The sequence below is a fragment of the Amyelois transitella genome, chromosome Z (assembly GCF_032362555.1).
Source record: "Amyelois transitella isolate CPQ chromosome Z, ilAmyTran1.1, whole genome shotgun sequence".
Taxonomy (NCBI): Eukaryota; Metazoa; Arthropoda; class Insecta; order Lepidoptera; family Pyralidae; genus Amyelois; species Amyelois transitella.
This window is the reverse complement of record NC_083535.1, coordinates 5,862,754-5,881,529: the sequence shown is the minus strand read 5'-3', so window position 1 is coordinate 5,881,529 and position 18,776 is coordinate 5,862,754. Positions and strand designations below refer to the sequence as shown.

At 37.4% G+C, this 18,776-nt stretch overlaps 1 protein-coding gene across 1 annotated transcript; it reads left to right on the top strand.

Annotated features, from left to right (window-relative positions):
- Positions 1-648: 648 nt before the first annotated feature.
- On the top strand, positions 649-18,688 carry LOC106133987 (membrane-bound transcription factor site-1 protease). Its single transcript, XM_013333916.2, has 20 exons — positions 649-1,221; positions 2,807-2,986; positions 3,388-3,474; positions 3,890-3,986; positions 5,117-5,337; positions 5,637-5,777; positions 8,743-8,901; positions 9,266-9,353; positions 10,070-10,251; positions 10,505-10,669; positions 11,197-11,346; positions 11,752-11,834; positions 11,933-12,138; positions 12,716-12,914; positions 13,194-13,257; positions 13,878-14,018; positions 14,450-14,587; positions 14,786-14,966; positions 15,372-15,560; positions 15,934-18,688. The coding sequence occupies exons 1-20, from the start codon at positions 994-996 to the stop codon at positions 16,155-16,157; spliced, it is 3,123 nt and encodes a 1,040-aa protein (XP_013189370.1). The 5' UTR covers positions 649-993; the 3' UTR covers positions 16,158-18,688.
- The last annotated feature ends 88 nt before the right edge of the window (positions 18,689-18,776 follow it).

The window sequence follows — 18,776 nt, the reverse complement described above, 5'->3', positions numbered from 1 at the left end:
TTAAATCCATTTACATATAATTATTTTATAAATATATACATATATGAATAGAAATTGTTCAACTGTTTTCTGTGCCCTCGTCTGAAATGATTTTGTTATTTTCCAAACCGATTTATTAAAGGAATAATTTTATGTTTTTTGTTTTTGCTATGATTCCTCGAGTTATTATAATTTATTTTTCCTTGTCTATGATGCAAATTGTACCTTAAACCAATCGATATAGACAAATAATTGCACACATTTGTATTGATTTTAGTTTCTTTTCCATTATTTGATCAGAGCATCCACAGATGCGTAGTTTTACATCACCTTCACCGTTCTTAGTGTGGTAGGTAAATGGGCATTCAGGGCATTTTATATTTCGGTACATAGACTGTTACAACTCTAATTGTAGTACTATATATATAGTTGGCAAGGCATATTAGTCATTCTCCAACAAAATTTTATTATGATTAGTTTGGGTTGGTGATAATGGTTTCCCGTTTTCAGGTGAAATATTTTACCACGGGCGTGATCAAGCGGAACCATTTTTGTATATTTGTACCTACATTCTTAGCATGGCCTATGCCTCTTTTTGTGCTGTGACATGAATTTCATTGTCATTCAAACAATTGTCAGGTGCCGTGAATTTGTCATCTGTCATGAATTTCATTGGTGATTGATTTTCACGGATTTTTGTAGGTGTTGGTACCTACCTACCTATAAAAAAATACCTATGTGTTTATTATAAACGAACAATCAACAAATATTATACGCCTAAACAAATATGAAGAGAATTGTTTTATTCGCTTTTGTACAGTAGCACCTACTTTTTAAGTATTTTTTTTTAAATTTGGGAAAAAGATATATTACTATTGAAATTACAGATATGTACTTACTGATCATAATGTTTAATCTGAGTTATTTAGATCGAATTTATCGGAATCTTGTACACAACGTGATAATGCATAAATAGAGTGAACCATGTGTAATTCAATAAAATTGGCGTAAAAAATGGGGCTAATCCTTAAATATTTTGGTATTTTGTTAACATTAAATGGTGTATTATTAGTTTTCGCACACGAAGATTCAGTTGGAGAATGTAACAATACAACTACAGCTCGAGTTGAATATGAGTACAACACAGATGTTGTTAGTACTGAGCATATTATCACCTTTAATGGTTATTTTATGAAATCTACACGAGAAAAATATGTTACTGCTGCATTGAGTAACATTGGGGTAAGTTTCATTAGAATATTTAGGTATTTAAGCTGTCATTCTTCACCAGGGAAGAAGTTGTTCTGATTTGGAGTTATGGAAAGTCTGCTATGACTATGAACCTATGTTGTTCCAAAGACATTCTAATAAATATAAATTGGTACAAATGACACCAATTGAGTTAGCTTTAAACAAATATTGTCTGACTCAACAATTCTATATTTAATAATAATACTAGTGACCAGCCCCATTTGTGTAATTGTGTGAGTGTGAGTGACCATATAAGAAATAATGTGATAAGGGAATGTTGTGATGTGAAAGAAGATATATATATAGTAATAGTAGTATTGACGGCCTCTGTGGCGCAGCGGTTGTACGCTTGCCTGCGACACCGGATGTCCCGAGTTCGAATCCCAGGCAGGGCATGATGAGAAAAGAACTTTTTTTTGATTTTCTGAATACATAGATAAACATCCAAGACCCAGGCCTCTTGGATGTTTATCTATATAAGTATTTATTATAAAATATAGTATCGTTGAGTTAGTATCTCGTAACACAAGTCTTGAACTAACTTCGAGGCTAACTCAATCTGTGTAATTTGTCCTGTATATATTTATTTTATTTATTTAAATAGAAAATGATATGTTAGGATGGTTTGCTCATGTGGAGAGGATAAATGAAAGCAGGTTGATTAAGCAATTATACAAGGAGAATGTGGATAGAAAGGTAGGAGTGGGCCAAGCTTGCATGAAAATAGTTATGAATTTGGATGAAGTGAAAGAAGTATACAGAGATCTTGGCAAGTGGAAAGATGTAGTCTCTGCCTACCCCTCCAGGAAAAAGGCATGATTAAATGTATTTGAAAACTACTAATTATAAGCAGAACAGTGAAAACCTTTTTAGCTGACCCAAAACTTGTATGTAACTAGTATTTTTGGGGCAACCACTATACAATACACATATATATTCCTTCCATAAGCCTATTAATTTAGTTTCATCTTTTGTATGTATATAATGTGATAACTTTACAAACAGCGGTTAGAAAGTTATCACGTAATTGCATAATTTGTTATCTGATTTTGATGATATTCAAAAGGTGTGTAGGTCCTGTGACTAGAATTTTTAAGTTCCTTGTGCATCAAAATCAATTAAGTAGTTATTGAGATATTCACAATTATATGTAAATAATTAAAGTGTTTGCAATGTCCAAGAACTAATTGTCACATTTAGGTAAAAGTCATAAGAAAGAGTGATGAGAGATAATTTAAAAATTAATAGGTTTTTAAAGGGGGACAATGAAGAGGATGAAGGGGGGCGCAGGGGAGACCGTGACGCTTTTGTGGGCTCTGTTAAAGCTGTTAAGCCTCTGATCTTGACGACCACTCTTTCTTGTTCCATAGAGCTCATTAACATTCCCATTTGTACATTGGCTCACAAGTCAGTCCTGGCAGTTTCAAGCCAGATCTTTTGCTATGCCTGTTTTATCTAAGCCTCATGGAAGTAGAATGTATGTATATACTTTATTGTTAAAAAGAAGTAATTATTTACACCGCAAAGAGAGCTAAGCCATAATTTTTCACTGCTAAGTACTGGTTATTTTTAATAGATATCAAATTGGACAATACTACAACGGAATAATCCGGCAAATGAGTTTCCTAGCGACTTTGATGTTATTATCCTGGAGGAAGGAGGACGTCGAGGATTGGATGCATTGCGCGACCACCCTGCCATTCGCAGGGTAACCATCCAACGGCAGGTTCAGAGGACCATCAAGTACATTCAAGAGGTATGTCCAGATTTAATATCAAATCCATCATTGTTAATAACCATCTTTGTTATTATATACCTTAAACAACTTCACTGTTATTGAAAGTTTTACTCCCTTAGTTATATCTGAATGTCTTATTTACCGACTCCAGTACTGTGGTCAGGATCCAGTCAGATCCAGGGTTCTTTGCAGAAAGGTGAGGATGCAACTTAGACTAAAACTAAGGGGAAATTTGCTAGCAACCTGTCACTATTTGAATCTCAATTCCAAGATTAAGCCGAACAGCTGAACGTGGCTTATCAGTCTTTTCAAGACTGTTGGCTCTGTCTATCCCACAAGGGATATAGACGTGATTATATGTATGTATGTCCTTCAAAGATTTTATTAGGATAAATATTTAAAAAAATGTGTATTTTCAGGATGATTGCGGCTCACCACCCTGCTTATACAGTGGATGGCGAAACCACCGCGCACGAAATATCCGTTCCTTCAGAAAAACACGTGAGGTAAATCATAGTTTTGCCCGCGGATCTGCCCACGTGAAAGTACTCATATCGTTCTCCGTACTCCAAAGTATTATGTTTATGTAAAATTTCATCGAGTTCGATTCAGTGGTTTTGGCGTAAAAGACGGACAAACAAACCTCCGTCCATACTCTCCAGCTCAGCATGGCCTTTGAGTGGATAATATGGGCTCTATCTGCTTAATAGGGTCATTTGTATGCGTTTATACAACATTTTTGATGATGCCAGGTTAAGATTTGACGTACCTACTCTTATGTGTTTTGTAAGTAAAAATATATAAATGTAATTGATATCATTTGGGTGGTTTGGATAACGTAAGGAGTGTCTTTAATAATATGTACAGTACATAGACTTACTACTTGTTATTTTTAAAATGATAAACATAATTGTATTGCAGAATGGCGGTTACTCGTCCAGGAAGTTACTGAGAACGGTGCCGCGTCAGATCACGTCAGTGCTCAAGGCAGACGTCCTCTGGTCACTTGGCGTCACAGGTAAACCATACGTAAAATAAACTTCTTTCCCGGAGGGGTAGGCTTCATTTTTCCACTTGTCAAGATCACTGTATACTTTTCGCTTCATTCACATTGATAAGTCTCTTCATGCAAACTCTTCGGTGCAGGGTATCTGACCTTTCATATTTAAATATATTTTTTTTATTCATTGTTCAAAATTCAAAAATTTTATTCATTATTATAGGATACTTCATATCGCTTAATAATTGTCCAAACGTTTGTTTTTACAACATTGGTTGGCGTCAAATAAATTACTTAAAACTAAGTTTCTAAGGCGTCAGTGCAGAAGAAGCGGTAACAAACTGCACTGCAGCATTTTCTTCAACAATGTCAACTTCACAAATATCCAAACTTAGATTGTGGACGAGAGAATACATTGTTCAGATTAATATATTTATATGAGATTTTAATATTAAAAAAATATATATAAATTTTATGATTTGCCAATTTTAAAAAGATTTATGTACAGAGTGTACTGAATTTTGATTTAGGTTCAAATCAAACTACACTATTACTACTGTACGTATACGTCCGTACTACTAACTATTGTTATGGAACATCTCGAACATAGTCTAATAATTGTCATATCTTTCTGTTTCACTACATTGGTTGTCGACATTTAGGTAGGTATAGGTAGTCATCAGTCTTATATTAAGCCTTGTCACAAAATACATTCTTTATATTCACTTTGAATTTTCGGTTAGGCTTACCAAGAACCGATTCCGGCAATCTATTTTAGTATCGTATCGTGTAGTACCTACCGCTGCCGTAGGAACTCAAAATAGGACCACTTCATCTCTTTCCAATAGATGTCGTAAAAGGCGACTTAACGGAAAAGGCGCACATCCATCTTGTGCAAGGTTGTGCAATGGTAGTGAAGAAAAAACTTACATTAAAGTTATACAAACTCACGAGAAGAACTTAATCAAGGGAAAAAATAAACTTGGGTTTCTTCTTTAACGCAATCGGCTTGCAACCGTTCAATATCTGCATCTCAATTCCAACATTAAGCAGTAGACATGAACGAACTCTTAGTCTTTTGCGATATTGTTTTCTCAGTGTAGTTCACAAGGGATAAAGACGTAATTTGTGTTAACTTTTTCAAACAGGTGAAGGCATCAAAGTGGCCGTGTTCGACACGGGTCTAGCGCGTCACCACCCACATTTCGGGCGAGTAAGGGAGCGCACCGACTGGACCGGGGAGAACACGTTGGACGACGCGCTGGGCCATGGGACCTTCGTAGCGGGCGTCATAGCGTCCCGGGCCGACTGCCTGGGATTCGCGCCAGACGCAGATCTCCATATATTTAGAGTGTTCACGGATAATCAGGTGATTGATAGATTTGTGTTTTAACTATTTTGTATTATACCAACTTTGCACGGTGGACATTAAAGCAAGTATTGTATGTAGAATCATTCGGAAATAAATTGAATAAATGATAGCGAAAATTGTTTGAAAATCCGGTGATTTAAAAGTAGTAATCTTAGAAACTATTTTTATTTTACAGAGCAATCTGTGCCTATTGTTTGGTCGCGACTAACGGCAATCTGCATCATATATTTCGTACTTTAAATTATAAAAATTAAAATTAAATGTAGTGTTAAATGAAGCTACCACATTATGTCCAGGTCTCATACACGTCGTGGTTCCTGGACGCGTTCAACTACGCGATAATGCGGAAGATCGACATTTTAAATCTCAGTATCGGAGGACCTGATTTTATGGACCATCCCTTTGTTGATAAGGTGTGGGAACTCAGTGCTAATAGGGTAAGTATCATTTTCATTATCTAAAGTAAAAATATCAAATCAATATACCTACACTTTACACGTAATAAATGTGTGTTATAAATATTAGTAGAGAGGTTCTGTATTTTACTCGCAGGCGTACGTCAAAAATACGGGATATCAGTAGTGAATTTAGTTTTAACACTCTCCCTGCCATGGGATCCGCCGGCGACCCCCACTAATTCTTGTTCCGCAAGCCAAAGCACTTTTGTAACTTTTTAGTTAGGAGGCCATGGGGTCCGCCGGTAGCCCCCAATTATTTTCTTTCCGCACGCCACGCACAATTTGTATAGTTATTCATTAGCACGCCACCCTTTTATTATGACAGTTAGCCGCCGGCCGCCCCCACGGCCTGTCGTGTGCGTTTTTCCCGCGTTTTTACATCGATCGCGAAACTCGATCTTCTTTTGATAATGTCCGACGACTCAGATTTCGATCCCGACTTTATACCCGAGTCGGACGATAGTGAATTAACTTCGGACGACGATGAATCGACGAGTAACAGTAATGCTAACTCCGATGGTGATACTATGACGCCGCCGAACCGCGGCGCTGGCGCCGGCTCATCTCAACGTCCAGTTCAACGTGCGCAGACGTCGAGTAACGCAAGTTGCTGGTACCCGCCAACTGGAACCCGTCAGCAAGTATTTCCTTTTACTGGCACTCCTGGTGTGAAAAACATCCCCCAATTGTGTGAGACTGAATTGGATTATTTTCTTTTGTTTGTTGACGAAGAGATTATCAACTTGATGGTGACAATGACTAATTGTTATGCAGTAAAGACCAAAATAACTACAACTTTGCGACGTTCGAGTAGACTGAATGACTGGAAAGATTGTGATCAACAAGAAATGAAAAAATTTATTGGCTTATTGATGTGGATGGGCCTGAAAAAGCTGCCTAAAATTGCAGATTACTGGAGTCGTAACCCGCTATATGAAAATAAAGTGGCTGGATCTACTATGAGCCGAAATCGTTTCGAATTGTTACTGCGTTGTTGGCATTTCGAAGATACCTTTTTTGCCGAGACATCACGCACAGATAAGTTGATCAAAATAAGGCGTTTAGTTCAGTTGATCACAACCAAATACCAAAATTTTAAGACTCCTGATGAATACCTGACAGTCGATGAGACCATGGTTGCGTTCCGTGGGCGTATAAAGTTCATGCAATATATACCAGGTAAAAGGCACAAATACGGTATCAAGCTTTTTAAAATATGTGGAGACGACGGTTATACGTTTGATTTAATTGTATACGAAGGCAAAAAGGGTCCTGAGCGCCAACAGAATTTATCCAAAAACGTGGTGATGGAATTGAGCACTAAGTTCTTAGATGCTGGCCGAAGCATCATTACTGATAACTATTATACGAGCGTAGATTTGGCCGAGTCTCTATTACAACATTCCACGCATTTGATAGGCACCGTCAGAAAAAACCGGAAAGGGTTACCCAAGAATGTAGTAGGCGAGAAATTGAAGAAGGGAGAATTGGTTGCGATGGAAAACGAAAAGGGGATTTTGGTATTTAAGTGGAAGGATAAGAGAGAAGTCTTGGCCTTGTCTACTAAACACAAAGTGGGATTTGTCACTGTTACAAGCAAGCGCAACAAAAATAAATGTTCTCTGAAACCTATAGCAATTGCGGACTACAATAAGCACAAATGCTCAATTGACCTTTCTGATCAGATGGGAAGCTACTGCAACCCATCACGACGTAGCATTCGTTGGTTCCAAAAACTCGCAGTAGAATTGATACTGAACACATCTGTCATAAATGCTTTTCTTGTTTACACGGCACATAAAAGAGTGAAATCCAAACGCTACACTATAACAAAATTCAGAGAACAACTAAGCATACAGTTATTGGGTTTATATCAGGAAAGCACCAACGTTGCAGAGAATCGCGAAGCAGTAGAGCATAAGTTTGGGAAAAATCCTATAGCTGACCATCGTAATCGGATCATACGGCGTAAATGTATTCATTGTTACCAACTACTGCGCTTGCAAGGTAAAACAAGTGTTGAAGCCAAAAAGCTAACCAAAAAGACAAACACTGTCTGCCTTTTATGCCCCACTAAACCCAGTGTTTGCGCAGAGTGTTTCGCGACAATACACACGAAAAAGTAATTTTTTGAACATTATTATGTGTTTTTCAAACTTTTTATAATAACTAACACAAATAAATACATAAATACTCTACTTATGCTGTTTTTATTTATAATTTTCTCAGTCTCATAAAAAACATATTATTGATCCTACTGACTTGCTTTTTTTTTTTATTTGTAGTTAAGTTCACGCTGACGCCATAACACATATTGAATTTTCCGTATTAGCCAGCCAGCAGGTACAAAATCTGTTTGAATTTGGGAGGTCAAGGCGGATCCCACGGCGTACTGAAACAATTTTTGTTGGTCCCGCCGGCAGACCCCATGGCTTCCTGGAACCATTTTATCTTGTAATTCTCGGCCTATTTATTGCAAAAACTTGGGGTACGCCGGCGACCCCGTGGCCTCCTGAACTAAAATATCATTATACTTTGCCGGCAGGGAGAGTGTTAACTAGTTTTCCCCTAGCTCCACTTGCGTTTTACTAAAAATTCCCTTTCTGGTAAGAATTTAGATAATGCAGAAGCCTATGTTAGACCTCGCCATGAAAGCGTGACAGAGTGACAAACAGATAGATAGACCTTTGCATTTATAATATTTGTTTATGGATAGTATGGATTATACGTAGTCTAATAGTGTAATAATATAATATAAATATAAACTATCTCCTTATAGGAGGAGTGCGCTGCTGTAGCGCATGCGTTCTCTAACAGCGCACCCTTTCTTGAAATCCCAACAAAATCTATTTAGCGTCCCTTTAGTTTTGCATTACTTAGCCTCTGTTCTATGGCGTTGATATAATATTAGTATTATATGATTTCTCAACTATTTATTGAACAGGTAATAATGGTATCGGCGATTGGCAACGACGGTCCCTTGTACGGTACACTCAACAACCCGGCGGATCAGATGGACGTCATCGGTGTGGGCGGTATTGGGTTCGATGACCGCATCGCCAAGTTTTCCTCTAGGGGGATGACTACTTGGGAACTGCCACACGTGAGTTTGTAAATATTACTTTATCATTTGCTGACGCTACTCCGGTGAGGGAAAACATCTGTGGAAACCTGCACGTCGCCCAACTGGATGTTTTACTATGATCCAATACGGGTAAAAATCCCTTGCAAAGGTTGCGAAGGTCAGACGGGAGCACCTTGGTGCTAAATCTTGACATACTTACAAAGGATTATGGTCAAAAGACACACGCTGTGCTCTGATTCACGAACGTTGTTGTCTTTGGGTCTTTTGGCGGTTAACTTCAAAGATAGAGAGGAGAGACAGTGCTAGTAAGGCATAAGACTTTTTAACGTCCAATATTCGAAACCCAAGTGTGTCTTGTACCTTACAATCCCATACGTTTCAGGGCTACGGTCGCATGAAGCCGGACATAGTGACGTACGGCAGCGGCGTGCAGGGATCTAGTGTTTCGGGCGGCTGCAGATCTCTAAGTGGTACGTTTATTTATTTATTTGATTTCGGCAAAAAAAATAAATATGCATAGACCGTAGTTAGTGGAAAAAGTCGTGATTACAATGTATAGTCCATTTCTTTTTACGTACTGAAATAAAGGTTAACTATCACATAATTTTTTTTAAAAATTCATATTGTTGTTAAAAAATTGTAGCCTTGGAAAGAAAAAGAAAAATGAAATAATAATTAATTACTTTTGTTATTAAGTCGGCCTCTGTGATCCCGGGTTCGAATCACGGCCAGGGCATGATGAAAAAATAACTTCTTCTGATTGGCCTGGGTCTTGGATGTTTATCTATATAAGTATTTATTATAAAAATAGTGTATCGTTGAGTTAGTATCTCGTAACACAAATCTCGAACTTATTTCAAGGCTAACTCAATCTGTGTAAATTGTCCCGTATATGTTTATTTATTTATATTAACCATACTTTATTTTGAAAAGCGAGTGAAGCCTGTAGAAATGTATATGTATGTATGTTTGTAACGACATAACTTTAGAACCGTTTTTCTGATTTTGATGAAATTTTAAATGTATGTATTGAAAATCTTTCAATGGTATTTTTAAGTTCGTCGGGCATCAACGTCGGTTAAGTAGTTTTAGAGATATCCACAATTTTGTAAATATTGAAAGTGTTCGCGAGGTTTAAGTAACGACTTGTTACGCAAAACTGTAATTATTAAACCAATTTATTTAGGTACCTCAGTCGCTTCTCCAGTTGTAGCCGGGGCTATCGCGTTGTTAGCTAGCGGTGTGCCCCGACATCACCTCACTCCGGCCTCAGTCAAACAAGCTTTGTGCATCACCGCGCAACGACTCAACGGCCCTAATATGTTCGAACAGGGCCATGGGAAATTGGACCTTATTAGTGCTTATCAGGTCAGTACTAAAACTAATGTGATAGATTCTGTACAGAATCCTAATTTTATTTTGTATGAAAATTTTACGACAGACTTATTGTGTACCGTAGACACGATCGGACGAAAAGTGTGTAGTCTGCGGCGCATAGGAGACAATTATGATAAGATTTATCACTAATAATTAATGATATAAAATTTTATTAATAAAATAATTTTTTTTTTATATATTATATCAAAACACGCGAACAAAATTTGTTTTCCTTAAATCGCAGTTTCTTCGGGAATACGAGCCGCAAGCGAGCCTGAGCCCTCCATACATTGACCTCACAGAATGCCAGTACATGTGGCCGTATTGCACTCAGCCGCTCTACCACAGCGCGCAGCCAACTATTGCTAACGTTACGGTCATCAACGGACTTGGAGTGGCCGGTGAAGTGGTAATTTTGCTTTATTTTTGACAAAATATAGATTACGTAAACCCACAGTTTTCTTAAGTATAAGAACTGAGATCCTCACATTGACCTCACCGAATGCCCGTTCATGTGGCCGTATTGCACTCGGCCTCTTTACCACAGCGCGCAGCCGACTATCAACATAATAACACACTATAACCTCACGGTCATCAACTAACTTAGTGTAGCCGAAGAATTGATAAGTTAAAGTTCATATTAAAGTTCTCTTTCAGACCTGTATTTTTTACAATAAATTAAAATAATAAATTAGTTGGTGTTATTTTAGCAGCAAGCTGCAAGCGGGCTCGTTATTTCATTATTAGGAAAATGTTGAAAACGTATACCCGAAACAGGAATACAACTTTAAACCACTTTGTTTTCGGTCCACATCTTTAATAGGTATTTATAAAAACGTGCAACGCAATAAACACAATATACCTTTTATGCAACATAGCATAAAGTAAATAAGTATAGAGCCATTATTAAGATTTTGTTTTTGTAAATTGTAACAGAAAGAAGTAAGCTGGCACCCCCACCTGCCCCACGGGCCGCTGTTGTCGGTGTGGAGCGAGCACAGTCCGATCCTGTGGCCGTGGTCCGGCTGGATGGCGCTCAGCTTCAGCGTTACAGAGGAAGGCGCTGATTTCGATGGAATTATTGAAGTGAGTGCCGTTATATTGCTCTAACACCATCCATGTCACGGCTGTCTGACTTTCCAAGACTGCTGGCTCTGTCTACCTTGCAAGGGATATAGACTTCATTATATGGATGGAAGGAGCACCATCCATGGCTCTACTAATTTTGGGGCTATCGCCGCCAAATCATGGGAGAACTGCGCTGGATTCTCTAACAGCGCACGTTTTTATTGACTCCCTACAAAATCTCTTTAACGTCCCTTTGGTTCTCTACCTATTATTCTTATTCTCAGGACTGACGTTAATTATCACGCCGGGTAGATATTTCATGTTTTGTAAATAAAAATCCTAAACACAGACTTGGTTGATTTAATTTAATTTAAGGGTTTAATTTAGAGATAATTTAATTATTATTCCTTTTTTAATCCACAGGGTCACGTGAATGTCACTATTGAAAGCCACACCGATTTTGGCGATAGGACTATGAAAAATGTAACTCTTATGCTTCCTATACGGTAAGCTCTAAATCTGAATGTATAGGAGATATTATTTACGTCATTTCCAACCCTTATTATCTACCATTTGTTTACAACGCCCAATATTTTTTCCCCAGCGCCCGTATTATCCCAGTACCGGTGCGATCGCGTCGTCTTCTGTGGGATCAATTCCACAGCCTCCGTTATCCCGGGGGGTATTTCCCCCGGGACGATCTCCGAGCCAAACACGACCCCCTGGACTGGCACGCCGACCATATCCATACAAACTTTAGAGATATGTACCGACGGCTAAGAGAACACGGGTTTTATCTCGAAGTAATGGGTATGTCTTGTTGTTTATTACTTACAGTCTTCTCTAATAAGGGAGCTACTTCCCTCGGATGATCTCCGAGCGAAAGATAGGCGCCCTGGATTGGTACGCCGATGATATTCATTCAAACTTGAGATGTAAAGCTTGAACAGAAATAAGTAGATCTGTCAATGAGGGCGCTAGTTTTGCGTTTCATATAGCAACACCAAATAGTTGTCATATTAAGTTTATAGTAAAGTGATATCACATGCATACTATTGTCAAATATAAACGGACCTGTTTTAGAAAATTCATAGAAATGAAAGCCATACACCAAACTGACAATTTGATAGACTTGGGTTATGATAGACTTACTTTTTAGAAATTATGATTGCCAGCCTAATTTTTTTAATTCCTTTTTTAATCCGCAATATGGCGTGGTCTGCCATATTTTTGGTAAAGCTTAACTTTGTGGTACAGTGTGAAATTTGTGTGAAATCATTGACAATAAAGATATTTTATCACAATTTTATAAATGTTTTTTATAAAAAGTTGAACCAAACACCAAAAGTCGCGGCTGTAAATTATAAGTTTATAAATTTTATTTCAGGTACTCCTTTGACTTGTATCGATACCTCCCTATACGGGGCTTTACTATTAGTAGACCCTGAAGATGAATACTTCCCCGAAGAAATGTCCACTTTGAAGAAAGCTGTGGACGCGGGCTTATCTCTTGTGGTGTTCGCTGACTGGTACAATGCTTCTTTGCTGCGACACGTCAAGTTTTATGATGAGAATACGAGGCAATGGTAAGTGTTGAAAAGTCTGATAAATTACCTACAATAAAACGGTATGACTGAGACGCTTTTAAGTATACAAATATATATAATATTTGTTGAGATTTATTTGACGTCGGCGGTTAAATACTTAACATACTCGTACAAACTCGCTGTCGAGCAGACAAGTGAGAAATAAATGTATTTTTGTAGTATAACAAGGAAGTATCTATGAGTAGGATTGAACGCACATGACAACATTGCAATAAAATTATATTATGAAGATATATATAGGACTAAATTTTTTACCAGGTGGATACCAGAAACAGGAGGTGCTAACGTCCCGGCATTGAATGATTTATTGAGCATGTATCAGGTTTGTAGCACCAACGTTTTTTTTTTAATTTATGAATATACATATCTGCGAGACGATGAGGGAAAACATCGTGAGGAAACCTGCACAGGATATGTAACCACGACCGATCCAATACGGGTTAGTTTTACCTGCAAAGGTTGAGGAGGTGAGATGGTAGACCATGGTCAAAGGCATACCCCGGTTTCCTCTCAGGGTGGTGAGGATGCAACTGGGACTAAAGCCAGGAGAAAGGATACTTTAATTATCACCAACAAATACTGATTTATCCTGAAATTCTCCGGACTCTAATTATGGGAAGTGACTCATCATACATTTTCCTGAGCTTAGTCTCGTTTGCATTCTCAAAACTATTCAAAATTGTTTATTTCCATTAAATTACATGAGATGTCCCTGGGGAACTGGTCCCCGCTCTGTCCCTCAGGTTTACTTTTGACCGCGATTCAAGATAGGTTATAGCGATAAGTCAGGTAGGTACCTAATTAATTCCACGAAGTTGCCGTCCGGTCCATGTTTACAAGGCACGTCACCTAGCTTCGATAAATTTGCCTGAATATTCGACATTCCTTAAAATATTCTCTCGTTATTCTCTTATTCGTTTTTCTACCTTTTTACTTCAATAGGTGGCGCTAGGTGACCGCGTGTTTGAAGGCACTTTCAAACTGGGCGGCCATTCTATGTACTACGCCAGCGGTACACACATACACAGTTTTCCTGAGCACGGGGTACTTATTACAGCTCGTTTGAGCGATCAAGGGCACCAGGTAATTGTTTATAACTTTGGATTTGGTATTTTCTCATTTAATTTTTCACGTCTGTTGGCATTGACTATTCCGCAGGAGATACGCCTTGCGGAGTAGTCAGTGCCAACAGTTCTGAAAAGACTGATTAGCTTAATGATAGAATTTTATTGGTAAATGCAAGAAATTCGTTATTACTGCTTTACCACATCCCACAAAGAGTGGGCTAGTAATTTTTATGTAAATTGCGAGAAATCTTCTATTAGTGCTCAACTACACCCCAAAAGTTGCTACTAATTGCGGGCTTCTAATTTTTTGACATTATGCAGAAGTGTAGTTTGAGAAATGAAACCAGTGCAACTCATTTGTCAACGAAAAACCGACCTGTTTCCTACTATATTTTATTTGTTTTATAATAAAGATTTAATATTTAAACCTTCCTTGTTAATTTCCAGATAATGTCCGGCGAGAAACTAACTGGTTCTACGTCGAGTACCACCACGCAGACGGTGGATGTTCCTATATTAGGACTACTGCAGACCGACGGCGAAACGAGGGACTACGCCAACGATACCATAGATAAAGTGCCTAAGGTACCTAGTTGTTTTTGTAGTAGCTGTATGTTTGTGTTAAGTTTAAGTCCATAAAATATTACTTGATCTTTGTAACAGCAGGATGGAACGATAATTATGACTTAGGTGCCACCACCACTTAGTACGGCAAGTTATATTTTACAGAGTATAAATTGATAATAAGCGATTAACCCTTTTTGACAAATGTATAAATGACAGGCCGGCAGACTAGTGGTATACGGCGACTCCTCCTGCCTAGAAGGCGGGGCGGCCCGGCCTTGCCATTGGCTGTTGCTAGCCGCGTTACAATACGCGCTTGTCGGACATCTGCCTTCAGTTCTCAAGGAGGCGGCCACACCGCGTCAGAATAGACTGCGGGACGTACATATTATACCGTCAGGTGAGAACTCCATATGTGGTATTATCTTCTTCCTCCTCCTTCCCATCCTAACCTTTCCAAATAGGACACCGAGAGCGTCCGTTGACCAACATAATAAATAAATAAATGAAATAAAATTAATTTATTTCGGATAGCAGGGACCCATTTCAACGATAATTACACATTTCATAATGCACATTTTTTTCCAATTACAGTCAATAATGGATTAGGTAAGTCAGATTTTAACAAGGAGCGCGTCTTACCTTTGCATGATAACCTTACCCAAATAGGATCGTGGTAACACATCAGTTGCCTGAATGTGCGGATGCCTGCGCCTCGCGATGTTTTCCTCAGTAAGAGCATCCGATTGCAATCACAACAATAAATATAACCCACCAAAAATATTAATTTCTCTGCATTATAAAGATCTCCCGAAGCGAGCGGAAGGCGGTCGTCTCCACGTGTATTCTCGAGTTTTATCCCCGGACGGGAGTGGCCCCCGCCCCGTCCCGGAATGCCCCAAAGCGAACCCCATGACCCCTCAGCCGGTGCATGCGGCCCCAGCGGCAAGGACATTGGCCCCGAGACATCAACCGACTGACCCTAAGAGCATTGGTAAGTCTTTATCATGTGCTTTTTAAGTTTGTTTCTATTAATTAATTTTTGATTTGGAGGAATCCTTAGGAAAGGCTGTGTCGCCATATAGTACGCGATATAGATAGGAGTGAGGAACTCGGGTGCCATATGGCCCTGATATATATAAGTGAGAAACTCGGGTATTAATTGTGGCGTTAATAGATGGGAGTAGAGTCTTTTACACACGTTAGAAGGCTGGTTGAGGATATTTTCGATTTTCAACATTAACAATAATGTTCACAGTTATTTCAACTGGCACTTTACAACTAGTTAGTGGGTGTTACTCTTAATTATTTACTTTGTAAGTTTGTACCAAAATATATGTTTGGTATTCACCTGCAACATGTTCCAGGGGCTCCAGAAATTGAAGGCACAGAACCCGCTCCCAGGGCATGGCGCGGTGCAGGGGCGGCTCCTTCCAGATCCCACCCGGGAATCGAACCGCAATACCCCAGCACCACCAACCGAGCACTCACGCTATTAGCCATCATAGCCATCATTTACTGCATAACAGCTCTGTGGAAACGATGTGGAAGGAAAATCAGGAGGCGGAGACTCATGTCCCTCGCCACCTAGCGGAAAGTGAACTCAAATAATGGATAGAAAAACGAGTAGTGTGGATGTGTACTTGTGTGTGTGTGGAAAGCAGTATATTATGCGCTTTATATGCAGCAAGAACATCCCAGAAAGGAAGAAAATAGACTCTAATTAGTATGTATTTGAAATAATTGAATTCCATCTGATTAATTCATATATTCTAATGGAAATTTGTCAGTATTTTGTACTATCCCGATTGAAAGACTCCTATAAAACTTAACCTACCAGGGAGAGCAATATTAGGTACTAAGGGATTAATAATGAAATGTAAATTATTGAAAGCTATTTATTAAAATAAACACTTGTATGATTGTGTATTGTGCGTGTACATATGAGTATAATGCTCTGCCTTCGTTCGCCTTGTGAAGGTATCGCTGAGAAAAGACAACGTTAAAAGAAATGTTTCGTTGTTTTGTACATATATTTTGTTACGGTAAAGATTATCTTATCATTAAACGTTGTAAAAAAGTTTTTATATAAAGAAATGTAATAATTAATTGAAATCTAAAACTAACTCTTAGATAGTCGTTGATTTAAATTAAATCGTGGCGCGTCGTATTAATTTTTTGTACAGTCAAACGCTTATACGCTTTTGGTACATATTGCCTCACGACTTTATTTTAATCGACAACTATTTAATTAATTACTAGGTATTTTTAACTACTTAACCGTCAAATTAAATAAATCTGATATTATTCTAAAAATGCTGAGTAAACATAGTATAGAGAAAATACATATCTAAGTTTGTTACATAAGTATATATTAAACAAACAAAATTATTAGTCATGTAAATAGCACATTAAGTTTATTAAATGGATTATATAGTATGATAAACATATAACAATTCTATCTCATCTGTTCAAATGAGCGCTGTTCTTAAGAAAATCTTATCGCAGCCTACTTTAAAATTATGATAAATTTAGGAAAATAGATTGGTGGCTATTTCTTATATTTTGTTATTATCGTCTAGATACGATTATACAATATTTGGAGTATCGTTTTTAAAGCTCTTGCTAATGACGTAACTATGTACGGTATAACGGTAACGGTATAACTGGTACGGCGCTACGTATTTGACCTAAATTACCACTGTCTATAGATGTATACCATATAAATCTACTTTGTTATTCATGTTTTAATATCATTGAAATATTTTCGTGTCTATACTCTTATGAGATTGTTAGCTTTTTATTCAACCACGATTTACAAGTTTTACGAAGTAAGGTCATCATCTCACTTATTGAGGTATTTATGGTTATAAACGATCAACTGCTTCATTACCTACTTAAAGAGTTTTACTTATAACTGAGCAGTACTAGGGTACACCCGCGGCTCCGCCCGCGTGAAATGAAAAGTCCCTCTTATTTCTATCCCCGCCTTAATTGCGAGAAATCCTGTCATAGGGTGCTCTTTGAGAGAATATACTCGTACCACATACCAAATTTCAAATCTATTTCATTGGACCCATCGGTTTAGGCTGGGCTTTTATGTAATTTACATATAATATAGATATGTAGTGACAGCCTAAAATGCTGTGGATGTCTGTTTAGAAATTAAACAAAATAAATATAGGTGTTAAATAAATTATGAATAATTTGTGCAAGCCAAAGCATCTAGCGTAGATAATATTTGTGTAGAGAATGTTTGTTTTTCTTTAGATTACTATGTTTATGGATATCAGCTGTATATTTTTTATGTTTATTTTTGTTTAACGTAGCTAAAGGCGGGTCCGTAGCGGCGTTTTACATGTGCAAACAGGATAATATTGTTTAACAAAATTAAATAAGGCGCTGCGTAATCCACCTAAGATGTACAGAAAGTTTAAAATGAAGAAACATTTCTACAACATTCTGAGTAGCCGCTACTCTGTAGTTTCAATATTTTGTAATTAACAGCATTGGATGTTTTGATTATCTGGGAGAGAAAAAGGATCTTTAAAAATGTGGCTGAATCGAAAAACTTAACGACTACTGGTTGTATTATTTTTAATATTGTTCACGCACATGGAACACATAAAATAAATAAATAATGACATACAGACAGATTTACTTTATTTAGTCTGTAGATGACAGCTTATACAGCTATACTCATAAATGCAAAAATAACAAAGCTCAGTTCAATTAATTATATAACAATGATACGATATCCTTTATTAATTATATCTTGATATTATAAAATTACTCGTAGCGGTATATGAAGTTATAATTCAAAAGTATTTTATAAACAAAACACAGTGAACCATCACAATTATTAGATTTATATGTATTATGTATTACTTAGATAATTGCATTAAAAATCTTATTCTTATGTATTAGTTGTTTATATTAATATGTGTACCTATTTGATAATTTACTTTTACCATATGTTTGTAAATATAGATTTAATGGTTTTTATAAGTAGATATTTTAGTAGAACTTTGAAGTGTAACAATTGAACGACTGACATGTTACTTTCTCGAGAAGATTGTTAGATATTATATATCTGGAGCTTGAAAATGGTGATTGTTTATTTGAAATAAAGTATTTATATCCTTTCTTAGTTTTTTCATTATTAAAATAACTAACTTTTTACATTATGAGAAAAAAAGCTCCATAGGTC

Bases quoted from the DNA above. Each gene is read 5' to 3' on its own strand.
- LOC106133987 (XM_013333916.2), top strand. From the start codon at position 994: ATGGGGCTAATCCTTAAATATTTTGGTATTTTGTTAACATTAAATGGT. The intron at 8,902-9,265 runs GTGAGTTTGTAA...CATACGTTTCAG, and splicing joins CTACTTGGGAACTGCCACAC to GGCTACGGTCGCATGAAGCC. The intron at 15,561-15,933 runs GTAAGTCTTTAT...AACATGTTCCAG, and splicing joins GACTGACCCTAAGAGCATTG to GGGCTCCAGAAATTGAAGGC.